Raw genomic sequence first — 14,224 nt, forward strand, 5'->3', positions numbered from 1 at the left:
CACTGTAGTTTCCTCATATGCAGTCTTGCATATGGAATTAGAAGAATGCAGGAGGCCATGAACCCAAAGGCTTGCAGTATTTGTCTTGCAGATAGCAGGGTTTTTGTAGTCACTTGTTTGATGTAGGTTGTCAAATGAACTTGTTTCTCTGGCGTGAGGTAAGCCATCTGTGAAGTTGTATTCAAGCTTGCTCCCAAGAATATAATTTGTTGACAGGGTACCAGGTGTGATTTATTTTCATTTATGGTGTACCCCAGACAAGTTAAAACTCTTTGTACAAAGGCCAGATGATTCAGAAGTATGTCCTGGCTTTCTGCCTGAATTAGACAATCGTCCGGGTATGGGTATATTTGAATACTTCTTTGCCTGCAAAATGCAATGACTGGAGCTAGGCACTTTGTGAATACCCTGGGCGCAGTAGATGAGTCAAAGGGCAGTGCAGAGAACTGATAGGGAATCTTGCAGAAGATACCTACACTTCAAAGCAGGCTGGCTACTTGCACTGATTAGGATGTGCAGGTATGCTTCTTTTAAATCTAGTGTTGCCAACCAGGCATCTTTGCCTAGCACAGGAAGTAATTGGTGAAGAGTCAGTATCTTGAATTTTGGAATCTCCAAAAAGTGCTTAGAGTAGACAGGTCTAGGATAGGACTCCATGAATTGTCTTTTCTGGGTACCAGGAAAAGTCTCTAGTTGAAACCTTGTCCCTTTTCCACTTCTGGTACCAGCTGAATAGCCCCCATGCTTAAGAGAAAAAGTACTTGTTTTTGGGCCTCTGCACACTGATTTAGGGGTAAGTCCGGCCACCTGCTTGGTGTTGGCAACATGTGGAAGTGAAATCTGTATCCCTGGGACACTATTTAAAACCCATTTGTCCTGGGTAATGAGTTCCCAATTCTTTGCATGAAGAGCAATCTTTCCCCCTAAAGGGGCAGTCAGTTGAGAAGTGCTTGGAAAGTCATTGAGACAGTTTACCATAGGGGGAAGTCTTGTTCCCAGATTTGGAAGTGGAGGCCCCCGAATGCTTAGTTATGTGTGTCCCCTGGGACTCAAACCTGGGGATTTTGCTGTGTCTGGGTTTGGCTTGAAAAGACCTGGAAGGGGCTGGAAAGGACAAATTCTTAGAGGGCCAGTGCCTACTAAATCCACCCCACAAGAGGCCTCTAATGAATAAAAACTACATTGCAAAGTATGTTTTCCAACTTGTTCAACAGAATGCATTAAATCCTGTAATTCTTTTTTTTTTTCACACATTCAGGAATCAACATAATTTTCTGTTTAAGCAGTCCAATAACATGTTGCTGATACTTTAACATATGAAACTGGCAGTTTAAAGCCCTAATGGTCAAGGTTGCAGAAGTATAAACCTTCTTACCCCATTGATCCAGCACCCTGGAGTCTCTATCAGAAGGGGTAGGATTTTTAGCAGTAGAAGCCTTAATGCCCTTGGGCCCCTGTGAAATAGTCTCTGGATCTGCAATAGGATTTTTAAAAAGGAACTTGTGGGACTCAGGGACCCTGTAGTATCTGTCAGGTTTTCTGGGAGCAGGAGGCAGGGGATCAGGGGCCAAACTAGATTCCAAAAAAGCATCAACAATGTCTAGTACAGGAGGAATAGCTAAAGGCCTATGCTGAGGTAGGAGAAGGAAATCCCTATGCCTCTTTTTTTGAAATCAGAACAATTCTGGCTTTCCCAGTGGAAATGTTCCCTTAGAGTATGTAAATCCTCAGGAGGGGAAGCAGAGGGAATGGAGTCCTCTGCATCAGAATCTTCATAAGTAGATAAGGGCAAATCCAGATCTTCAGAAGAATCAGAAACAGAATCTTGATCAGAAGATTCATATTCAACTTCCATCCTAGGTCTCTTAGGAGGGGGGGTGTTGGCTACCCCTGATTAGAGTTACTAGATCTTCAGCCATTCTTATCATTTGTTTTTTAGGCATACAGGCCTAAGCATGTGGCCTGGGCATCGGTTTTTTAGGCATGGATCGAGATTTAGGCCCAAGTAAAGAAGGAGGCGCCCGTTTAAAATGCAAGTATATAGGCCTGAATACACCCTCAGAAGCCGGTGCCTGCACAGCGGCTCCAGACCCATCCAAGGTAGAGACATCCGCAGGTTCCATAGTTGAAGCATCTCTCTGAATAGGTCTCGGTAGAGGCCTCCAAATCAGAAGTAGCAGGCATCAGGGGCTGCGAAAGCACCTCACTGAGTACTGGCGACTGGCTTAGGAGAAGTGTCGTCTGCTGTTTTGGACCTTGGCGGCCTGTCTCTGCCTTAATCTTTGTGTTTTTTCGGAATCCCATTAGTCAGATGCCTAACCGACATTTCTGGATAATTAAACCGAGAACTGAAATATTTAGAGGCAAAAATATACAGATGACGAATAGTGCGCTGGTTAAATAAAGCACAGAACTGACAGCAAGGTATGCTGTGGTCAGGGTCTAGGCAAGGAATACAGTACGAATAAAAATGTTTGAGGTATTTGCTTTCCACAAGTAATGTAATTATTAACTTTTACTGACATCGGTAAGGAGCAAGAAAAAAAGTTTCCCCAACAGGGTACTTGGCTTTAGTTGAAGACTTCGGTTCTGAAACTTGAAAATTTCAGGAGTCGGACGATCGGCACTTGCAAACTGCTTTTGCTTTGGGCACTGCATGGCAAGAAAGACTGATGTAATGGCGTCGGCTGCATGTTTTATACCCTTGATGACCTGACGTCATGGAAGAAGGGACACCAACCGACGCAGGACCCAAGACTTTGTTAATCAGGCTGACTGAGGGCTACCTGCAAGCAGATAACCCAAATGTAATGACTGCAACAGTGAAACACGAAGAACATCAGGAAATTTCCATTTCAGAAATAATGTCTTGGTAATGACCATACTGAGTGATCACTCACCAGGAAACAAAGGATCTGCCCACAAGAGAGTTTTTTTTTTACTCTGAAGTGCAAGACAACTAGAAAAAACAGTAGGTTGTGACTGTCAACTCACATCTTCACTGCTTCCTCACATAGTTGGTAGGACCCCATTTTGCCCTGTTTGCAGATGCGCCAGACTGCAGCTATGTTGTTTGAAAGACTAGAAGGTGCTCCAAATGGAAGGAGATCCTACAGTTCCTGGATAACTAGGAATATGACATTACATGGACCATCTGCACAAGGAAATGTGGCTCCCTCTCACCACAGAGAAAACCAAGATTGTGGCCAAAAGTATAAGAAATAGAAAGGAGCTACCTTGAATAAGACTAATCAACTCCTACCATTAGAGCAGACCATAATGAGAGTTAAGGATAACTGACTAGCTGCTTCCAGGAATCCTTATACACAGACCACCTGGACTGGAATACCAACTGCAAAATCCTCATGTGCAGCCTGGCACAGGGTATTAAAACATTGTGGCAGCCAGAAGTCCATTAACTGAAGGCAGAGATCTGCTGACACCTGGCTCTTAAGCATCTGGAAGACCGTTCTGTCTGGTCTTAACGGTCTGACTAACGGCAGACAGACTTGCATCTTGGTATTAAGTGCGGCTCCAAAAAACATGTATCCTGTAAGGGCTACAGCCGCAACTTTGCCAAACTGATAGCAGCCCCTAGTCAGGAGGCCATTCTCATACTGGAACAGTCTCATCCAGTACATGACAACAGATGCCAGTCCAGGTCAGAGAAGACTTTTATGTTTTGCAGGCAGAGATAAGCAATCACTACTGCCCATGCATTTGGCAGACAACTAGTTGGCCGAGGTAGGCTCAAGAAATGTTAGTGTGTGTATACTATTATTCATCAAGTTCAGACCCCAAAAGTGAAGGCGATTTACAAGGCACATCTACAAATGCTACCTTAAATGTCATTAGCAAAAGACAAAAGGTGCAGCCAGAAATGTCAGCACAGGGTTATGCCAGTGGATTCAACTCTAGGGGCCCACCAAAGGTCCTGTAACCAGTACTATAAGACCACTCAAAGCTGATAATGCCGAAGCCTGGCAGACCAGCTGGTCCTTGATGGGTCCATCATGCATGTGGCTTTTGGCAGTATGCAACATTTAAATAAGTCTTTCTAAAAGTACAGCATTTGCAAAAGATAAATTTACCATACCAAGATAAAATAAAGATGCACAAGTATGCCTTCCCAGCTCCCTGGATTCCTTAGAAAGGGTAAGGAGAGGTGGTGTCCTAGCAGCAAGATGCCTCCCCTCAGAGCAGCTGCAGAAATATCAGAAACCAATCAATCAATTACAGCTTAGGCTTCTCTAACCAGACAGCAAAGTATGGCAGGTATCTAAACATTTTATTTGGCTCCCACAGATGCAGGGACATAGGGTACTGGCTGTCCAATGCAACATGTACTGCAGATTCACAGTAAAAAGCACCCATAGCAAGTCCTGCAGGCAATCTAGTCTCTGTGGGGAAGATATGCCTTGGGAAAGCCCATTGTTTTCTCAGTCATCAATCTTTAAAACTTCATATTCTCCTCAGGGAGTGGGCAAGGATATGGACTCCGCATCCTCCTCAGGGAGTGGGCAAGGACATGGACTCCGCATCCTTATCTTCCATATGGACCATCAATCTGAGGAATCTTTTTGGACCACTTTCTCAGCCTCTCTGGGGAATTTTCAATGACAAAAGTGTTCCTCAAGAAGATGACTGTCTTGAGACCGAAAACCTTCCACTTACTGCCAAAACGTGTAAGAAGACAGTTCTCAGAGGCCTGAACTGGACCCCCATCCAATGCTATGTTAATCAGTATCAGAGCAGATGACATCAGAGGCTTGAAAACTGGATGAATCCGATAGCCTGCTCTGAGTATCTGTAAGTTGGTCCCATCAAATCCGGCCTTTTTAATGGTGGATGAGTTTACATCGGGGTAAACTCAGGCCACCAAAAGGCTAAATGGGACCTGCCTGTGTCATCAGATTAATGAGGACAAACTCCGAGGCAATGATGTGGTCACAATCAGCAATCGAGGGTCCAATGCATGGACTCCAAAACCACAAGAGCATGAGCAAACTGAATGGTGTTCTGGCAAATGCAATGCAGACTATCTGAAGAAAAATTAGTTTTCACATCAAATATACAGTCATGTGTCTAGGTGGTTTGCTACAAGGGAGGGATTAAAGCTGTCTAGCTACTCTGAAGTTCCACAACAGCCCTGACCAGCTCAGCACAGTGTCACTAGAAGGGTAGAAAAATGCCCAACGGAGAGGCTATTTTCCTCCTCCAATGCAGGATACAGGCAGATAAGGCTAAATACATCTGCCTTACAAAACCAGCAGACACAGAAGGGGGAATCATTTATTACCTTTGTTACAGCACCTCTTGTTGTAAATGGAGGCATGGCTTTAATTTTAACTTGGCATATTTGGCCTCAAGAGCAGACCATTTAAAGTTATATGCAACATTCTTCCTTAAATGTGCACAAATACTTAATCATACTGCGAATCAAAGATAAAAGCACATTGTGATGTTGGCATGGGTATTTTTCTCACCTTAGTGGTAACTATGAAAAAGAGAGGGCTAAATAAGGGCTAGAGCCCAAACTCACAATAGAAAAGTAAAGGGCAGAAACACCCTACCAGAAGAGCATGTATATGTTGCAGTAAAAGTCTGAAAATGTTACAAATGGACCAAAACGTAGAGATGAATAAAGTCATCAAATTGTACTAGCAAATCGCAGCATCTGTACAGAAAGAATCAAGATTGAGCAACTGATTTCTTAAGCTTTTTTACTTAGACTGAGTGGCTACTGACTACAAACTGAATGTGTTTAGTGGTGTTAAAGTGTTAATTTAAAAGATGCAGAGTATCGTAGAAAGGGGGAGGTGCAAAAGTAGTACTGGAAAGTTTAAACTACCAAGCAGATCATGCACAGCAAGCCAAGTACTAGAGGTCAACGAAGACTGAATTCTCACTGGGCACACCATAACCTTCCCCCATACCTACATTCAAGCTCAGTAGAAAAAAACAGTCCTTATTCCCCTCCGCTTCCAATCTAACAATGCCCCAAAATGCAAACTGTGAACAACTCCCTAAAAAACTGTTCACCATGGTCTTTTCCATCCTTAGTCCCAAACTCTGAGATGCCCTCCTCAACAAAACATGGAATGTACCTTCCACCCAGGAGTTCAGAATAAAATTCTTAGACCACCCGACCAACAGAGCTACCTGTAACCACTTTGTATAATCTGTTAATACCTATGCTAGGATACTAGCTCTAAACAGCATATAGTCAACAAACTACAATGTCCTCATGTATGACTGAGCTCCCTTTTAAGTAAGGTAAATACTAGGTTACTTGTGTGAAGGAATGGTGTGTGTCTATTAGTGTCAATATTAGCCTCTATTCAACATGGATTTGTATGCTGTTAACAGTCATATTACACACACATACATGCGCACATATATATTTTTAACTAGTATGCACTGTATCAAAGTTGTAACATGGCTGAAATGGGTCAACTTAAATACGTCCACAACCCTGATCAACCAGCAAAATAAAATAAAATGAAAGTGGGAGATCAAATGTTGTAAAGCATCAATACTAACCACATCACCACATTTCCATTTAAAAGCTTTGACAGCTCACATTTTAGGAAATGCCAATGTTTTACAGACTTTTTTATGTTGCACCTGAAAAGCAATGCTAACCAAGTGCATGTTATGCAATGACACACAAAAAACTGCACTTCTTAGTGAAGTATTTTACACATTAATACTTAGATTATTGATAATAGATCAGATGAATTGGGAGTTGTATACAGAACACCACCACTCGTCTACATCTAGCCTTACCTGGAAGGTACCTTCCTGCTTGTCTCATGCACCAGACAGGGACGTAATCTGTTTCTTCACCTCTTGCAGCTTTAACAAAAGCATCATTTTTCAACTCTGGAAAAGTATGCGGCCTACAAAAAAAAATGCAATAAATCTTCTTGACAGCAATTCAACACAAAAAAAAATCCATTAAAACCTGGGAGGTCTGACCTTAACTCTCACCCATACTTCACCTGGAATATTACCTCCCTCTCACCTCAAAACAAAAGCTGTGTGCAAAGATATGCTATACCACATTAATATGCATCTTTAGGATTGTAAGTGCCTAGTACTTTTAAAAGTTAGTATTTTAGATCCCAAACTCATAGTGCAGACAGAGAGATGAAGCCCTGACTGATCTAGATGACCAGTGTTTAAGCACAGCTTGAGGGACTGACAACATGGGAGCAAGTGTCCATCATTGGCTTGTCCATCTTACAGACGTGACCGTGGATTGACACTTCAGTGACAACTAGCAGGAGAACTGGATGTGGTTGACTCCATGGGCACAAGCTGGCCAAGCATATGCTTTTTTGGTGGTATGCACAGCCACCAAACAGGCAGCAACATTTGGAGCTCAAGGGAGCCACTGTAAGGCTAACTCCATAGTAGACAGCAGCCTACTGTCAGATTTGAAGCTAGCTTGCCTTTCACTACACAACTCTTGCCATAGGGGAATGAATAAGCTGATTAGCACCCCCCCCCCGCAAGCCAGCCAGGAAATAATGGGTTGTAAGACTCTTGCCTTGCCCAGTTATGAAGCTTGTCTCATGCTCCCGATAGAAAAAAAAAAAACAGGCCAACTGTTGAAGGGTAAGGAGTAATTGGGCTGGTACAGAGGAGGCAAGGGAATGGAGTAAATTTGCATTTTAGCAATAATTCATGCAGTACTTAAATATTTACTGGATTTTTGGTATTACTCTACGTTAGTAAGGGAGAACACAAAAACAGCTTAAAAAATAGCAAATGCATAGTTGTACTTAGATCAGCAGACAACAGGGCAACAATTATTAGGATCAGAACAGTACCATGTTCATAAACGTGTATTACTGATGATAAAACATTGTTAAAGATAAAACGCTACACAAAATAAATTGCCAAATTAATGTTATCTGTCACAGGTAGCATAGCTCTTGGCAGCAAAGGCCTTTAGTGGCACACACTAGGTATCTAAATAAGACTGTTGAATATCATAATTCTAATCCTGTACTGGGCTTTACTATGCACACTTAAAATTTGCAAGAAGATTGTTTATAAAGTTTTATACATGCATTTCTGTCCAACATGTTTTAATTTCATTTTAGGGTCATTTAACCAGTGTTTTGTTAAACATGGAAGAAATGAAAACAGAAAAAAAATTCCACAGCCAACAAAAATTTTAAAAGAAAAGTTAAAAACTCAAGCTGTGCAAAATCTTATAACTGTAGATGTCTTTCTCTTCACTGTTGCAGTATTCTTCACAGTAGGGATCTCCTGCCAAGAATAGCCCAACGTCCGGCCAGTACACCAAAGCCTTTAGATCTTGTTGCACCATACATCACACATATGCTGTCCATTCAGGTTGTAGGGCATAAAGCTGACATACGAATGTGGTTACCCATAACTGAAATGCCCCAGTAGAGAACAGTCGCCACAGTACAAGACAGGCTATGCACATCCAGAATGAGAAAATGCAGATGGAAAAGTAAGACGCTTAGCCAAGAGGAAAACCAAAACATAGCCCAAAAGAGAAAAAGGGGGTGGAGGGAGGGAGCAAATACTGCAACAGTGAAGAGAAGGAGACCTACTCTTAAGGTTAGATTTTACACAACTGCACTCTGTCCTTTTATAATACTTTGGCAATATTCTTCACCACAGGGAAAGTACAAAAGCTCAAGAAAAGGATTGGGAGGTGAAGGCAGGAAAGAGCCGCAACAAACTCCTGCAGAATACCTCCAACAAAACCTGATCTGACACTAGAAACCATACCCAAGTTATAATACTTGGCAAAGGTATGCATTGAAGACTAAGTAGCAGCTTCAAGGATGAAAATGGTGTCAAACCCCTTGAAGAAAGTACCGGAAGAGGAAACAGCCCTAGTGGAGTGAGCCCTAATGGAAGTGGACAAAGATTTGCCATGAAAGTAAAGGGAAATGGCCTTAGATATCCAGGAGGAGATGGTTTGCTTAGAAACAGACAAAACCAATTTCCTGGGATGAAAAGAAAGAAAAAACTGGTCAGACTTATGAATGGCCTTAGTTTTATTCAAATACCTGAGCCGTCTGTGCAATTCCAAGGCATGTAGAACCCTCTCACTAGCAGACAGAGGAGATGGAAAAAAGGAAGAAAGTTGTACTGCCTTATTCAAAAAGCTCCTTAACCACCTTGGGCATAAAAGGAAGATTAGTACAAAGGGACACAGTGTCCTTGTGACAAAAAAAGGAGGGGTGGCTATATGGGCATGAAGCTCAGATATCCTCCAAGCAGAAAAGCAAGAGAGTGCAAGCAATAAGACACCCTTCCCAGGTACAATGTTGCAGAGAAGCTGAACCTGCAGGCTCAAAAGGAGCCTGGGTCCAATTTTTAAAATAAAATTAAGGCCCCATTGTAGAGGAATGGGCTTCCTTGGAGGCCTAGGATGCAGGATGCTTTAAGAAACTGTTTGGCCTCAAAAAAGAAGCCAGATGAGGATTCAAATGCAGACAGGCAGAAATAGAGGACAAATGAGCTTTTACAGAACAGGCCAAGCCAGACTGGAGCAACTCACACAAATAGGAGAGAAACAAAAGGGACCATCACTGAAAAAAGGCCCTGGTTATAAAAGTGTGGCACCAGACAGAAAATCTCTTCCATTTCGACATACAAGACTTTTTGGTTGCAGACTTTCTTGCCTCCTGTAAAACCTCCAGTACGTCCTCAAAAAAGACCCCATCATCCACAGTGTCAGTTGAAGAGTTGACAAGTGAGAATAGATAAGCAACCCTTTGTCCTACGCAAGTAGGTCCAACCGGTGAGATAACTTGTGGTGACTGCCCCTGGAGAGATGTATTCAGAAGAGGAACCAGTGTTGTCTTGGCCAAAAGGAGTCAATAGCAATATTTTTGGGGAGTCCTGATGAATCTTCTGCAGGGCTCCAGGTAGGAGGGGTAGGGGAGGTGTAGGGAAACATCCTCTTAAAGAAAAGAAAGGGTGTCCATCTTCCATGCCAGATGACATGGCACTCTGGAACAGAAGAGAGGAGCTGCCTGCTCAGAGGAGTGGCAAAAAAGCTATCTGAGGAATACACCACCGATTGTCTATCTCCAGAAACATGTCCCTGTTAAGCATCCATTTGTGAGCCTGTGTTTTGGACCTGCTCAAAGTGTCTGCCACTAGATTATGCTCTGAAGGAATATACACAACCTGAAGAGTTAACTGATAACAAATAGCCAGATCCCAGGCTTGAAGAGCCAGCCTGCAGAGAAGACAAGACTCTGTGCCCCCCTGCTTGTTGACATACGACATCAGTGTCTTGTTGTCAGTGTACCTTCAGGTGGGCCTGGAGACAGCATGTGGTGAAAAGCCTGAATGGCCAGAATTAGGGCTTTCATCTCTTTGATGTTGATATGGACTGATCTGAAGGGGGGGTGTACCAAAGACCTTGAACTTTCAGGTGACCACAGAAGCCACCCACCCCATGTCTGAAGTGTCGGTGAGCAGTTTTTGAGAAGAAACTGAAGGCTGAAAGGGCAAGCCTGGGTTGAGGCTAAATTGCTGAATCCACCATTCAAATTTCTACTTCAGACAAGGAAGGAGGAAGAAAGTACAGTTGAACACCTACATTTATGATAAGTGTATACAAGTGTATTCACTGTTGCAGTCATCACACTTGGGTTATTTGCCTGCAGGTAGCCCTCAATCGGCCCGAATACCATAGTCTTGGGATTTCTGCGTCGGATGCTGTCGTCTCTTCCATGACGTCAGGTCGTCAGGGGTATAAAACATGCAGCCGATGCAATTACATTAGTTTTTCTTGTCACAGATGTCAGGAGTCCCCAAAATAGGAAGCAATTACATGATGCGGAACACCTCCAGTGAAAAGTAAATACCACTGCCATAAGATATGGTTAAAAAAGAGGATAGGTAGACAGTATAGAAAAGCCAGGGGGCTGGAGGGGGGGTAACCAGGACTGCAACAATGAATATACTCGAAAATCTACATTTATGGCAAATGTACACAACTGTACTATGTTCTTCGTGTTTCACTGCTGCATTCATCATATTTGGGTTGATTCCCAAAGCTGAGGAAGGGTGGAGGCAGTCAAGAAGTGTTAGGGCTGGCTAGTAGGCCTTGTAAGACTGCTGTAGCAAATCCAGCTCTGGAGTTAGAAAAGATAGGCAAGTGGTAATGCTTGGTGAAGGTGTGTACTGAACTCTAGGTTGCAGCTTCCAGGATGTCCCTGGTAGGGACTCCCCTGAGAAATGCTGTAGAGGTTGAGGTAGCCTAGTGGAATGGGTTCTGATCCCCTGTGGGGTATGTTTTCCATGGTGTCTGTAGCAGAAATGGATGCAGTGTGCTATCCATTTGGAGATGGTTTGTTTTGAAATGGCCTTGCCCTCTTCCCCTCTAGCAAAGCTGACTAGCAACTGGTCATATTTTCTAAAAGGTTTAGTCTCGTCAAGGTAGACCCCAAGCTGTCTGTGCACGTCCAAGAAGTGCAGGATCCTTTCCTCTTTATTCTGAGGATTAGGAAAAATGTATGGTTTGGGATAAAGCTACACTGGATACCACCTTGGGCATAAATGATGGGTTAGTCCTGAGGGAAACCCTGTCCGCATGGAAGATAATGAAGGGCTCCACAGCCATAAGGGCCTGTAACTAAATGCTGCAGTGATAGCTAGAAGTAAAGCTGTTTTCCAGGACAGGAATTTTAACTCTGCTGTAGCAACAGGCTCAAAAGGAGGAAATGTGAGCTTCTCTAGTACAAAGTTAAGGTCCCAGGCAGGAGTGGGAGCTCTCTTCGGGGGTCTTAAATTGTTAGCTCCTCTCAGGAACTGGTTGAGAGGGTGAGATAAGGCTCAGTACTGTAATGAGCTGAGATGGCAGAGGCATGAATCATAATTGAAGAGAAGGATAGGCCTTTGTGGAGCAGCTCTGCTAGATAATCTAGGATTGGAGGCAAGGTGAGCACGGCAGTGTCCTTTCCCTGAGACTGGCTCCAAGAACAGTATCTTTTCCACTTTTCGGAATAGGATTTCCTAGTACTAGGCCTCCTGGCCTCAAGGATGACATCCAGAACCTGTCTGCTGAGGGTTGCTGGTGATGTATTCAGGGAATAAGCCAGGCTGCTAGGTTCAGGGTTTGCAGCTGAGGATGCAAAATCTGGCCCTCCTGCTGGGATAGCAGAGAGAGGGTCTGACGCAGATGCCAGGGTGGCACTGTTGTCAGACTGCGTAAAAGTGGGTACCCAGTGCTGGCATGGCCAGTCTGGTGAAATAGGGATTGTCCTTGGCCTGTCCCGTTTGATCTGGAGTAGTACTTTCGAGAGGAGGGGCAGAGGGGGAAAGGCAATGGCACAGATTGAGAGGTTTACCCATGTAAAAGATAGCATCCACTTTCCATGCTAGGCTGTGGGGAGTTCTGGTTCAAAATGTGCTCAATTGATGGTTTTGGGGGGAAGCAAAGCGGTCCACCTCTGGCGTTCCCCACCTGTGGATTAGAAGTTTGAATGAGTTGGGTTCCAGTTTCCACTCATGTGGGTCCATTAGATTTCTGCTCAAGTAGTCTTCCAGTGAATTTTGTTTGCCTGGCAGGAATTGAGCTTGCAGGTGCACTTGGTTGCTCAAGGCTGTGTTCCACAGAGCCATGGCTAACCCCCCCCCCCCCCCAAGCTTGTTTATGTACCACATAACTGTGGTGTTGTCTGTCATTATCAAGAGTTGTCCTGAAAGGATAAGGTATTTGAAGGCTGTCAGCGCATTCTGTACAGCTAACATTTCTTTCTGATTGATATGCAGGCACATTTATCCTGGGCTCCATTTACCTTGAATGCATATGCCTGCGATGTGAGCCCCCCATGCTTAGTCTGATGTGTCTCTTGTCAGGGTTTGGGCAGCAGGGGGTTGAGTGAAAGGGAGTCCCTTGTTGTGGTTGCAGGTCTCTGCCCACCAAAGGAACTCTGTCCTTAGGCAAGGAATGACAGGAATCCCTGTTTCCAGGTCCTGAGAATGTTAACACCAGAGACTTTTTAAGTATCACTAAAGTTTCCTCATATGCAGTCTTGCATATGGAATTAGGAGAATGCATGAGACCATGAACCCTAGGGCTTGCAGTATTTTTCTTGCAGATAGTTAGGTTTTGGTGGCCAGTAGTTTGAAGTAATCTGTCAGATAAACCTGTTTTTCTGGAGTGAGGAATGCCATCTGGGAAGTTGGGTTCAAGCTTGCTCCCAGAAATATAATTTTTTGGCTGGGTACCAGATGTGATTTCTTTTTGTTGATGGTATAACCCAGGGAAGTTAGGAGTCTCTTTACAAATGTCAGGTGCTGAAGTAGCAATTCCTGACTGTCCACCTGAATCAGGCAATTGTCCAAGTATGGGTAAATCTGAATGTTTCTCTGCCTGCAGTATGCAATAGCTGGAGCCAGGCACTTTGGGAATACCCTGGGTGCAGTAGATAAGCCAAAGGGAAGTGCAGAGAACTGATAGTGCATAGATCCTGCCCTGAAACGTAGATATTTCCTGCAAGATTCCCTCATGGGGATGTGCAGATAAGCTTCTTTCAAGTCTAGGGTGACCAGTCAGGAGTCCTTGGCTAGCATAGGAAGCAGCTGTTGAAGTGTAAGCATTTTGAACTTTGGTACCACCAGGAAGGTGTTGAGAATTGACAGATCCAGAATAGGGCGCCAAGAGTTCTCTATTCTAGGCACCAGAAACAGTCTGGAGTAGAAAGAATAATTAGTTTTACTTTAATAATGAGTTGTATAGACAAAAACAAGGTACAGCGATGGGGGCAGCTTTTGCCCCCATGTACGTGAATATTTTTATGACGTTTTTTGAGAATTCGTTTTTATCTAGGTTAGAATTTGTGAAAAAATAAGCTAAATTTTACTATCGTTGTACTGATTTAAATTTTATTTGGGAGGATGGGTGGATGGAAATAGAAGACTTTATATACATAAATTACATGAAAATCCTTTCAAATTAAGCTTCGATGATTTACAGAAGGTAGAAAAGTTGTATATTTAGATCTAGAGTTAGAGGGTACTATAAGATAAAAATGGTCTATACGGCAAGATACTTGCTAACACTTTGTCCTGTATTAAATATTCCCAATAATGTTCTATTAAATTTTTAAACTCCTTACTTTTAATATTATAACCAGTTACAAGATATATAGGCTCTATTTGTATATCTCTTTTCATTCTTATGTGTGTCAATCATCCCCCTACTCTT

At 43.2% G+C, this 14,224-nt stretch overlaps 1 protein-coding gene across 1 annotated transcript in view; it reads right to left on the minus strand.

Annotated features, from left to right (window-relative positions):
• Window positions 1-7,068, minus strand: part of UROD (uroporphyrinogen decarboxylase) — a 517,137-nt gene extending 510,069 nt beyond the window's left edge. Inside the window, exons 1-2 of the mRNA XM_044086832.1 lie at window positions 7,028-7,068; window positions 6,790-6,902 (exon numbers count right to left, since the gene is read on the minus strand). Coding sequence (XP_043942767.1) covers window positions 6,790-6,902; window positions 7,028-7,068 — 154 coding nt within the window. The remainder of the gene's footprint in view (window positions 1-6,789; window positions 6,903-7,027) is intronic.
• Between the last annotated feature and the right edge of the window lie 7,156 nt (window positions 7,069-14,224).

Source organism: Protopterus annectens, chromosome 10.part0, assembly GCF_019279795.1.
Source record: "Protopterus annectens isolate FY-2018-M chromosome 10.part0, PAN1.0, whole genome shotgun sequence".
NCBI lineage: Eukaryota > Metazoa > Chordata > Ceratodontiformes > Protopteridae > Protopterus > Protopterus annectens.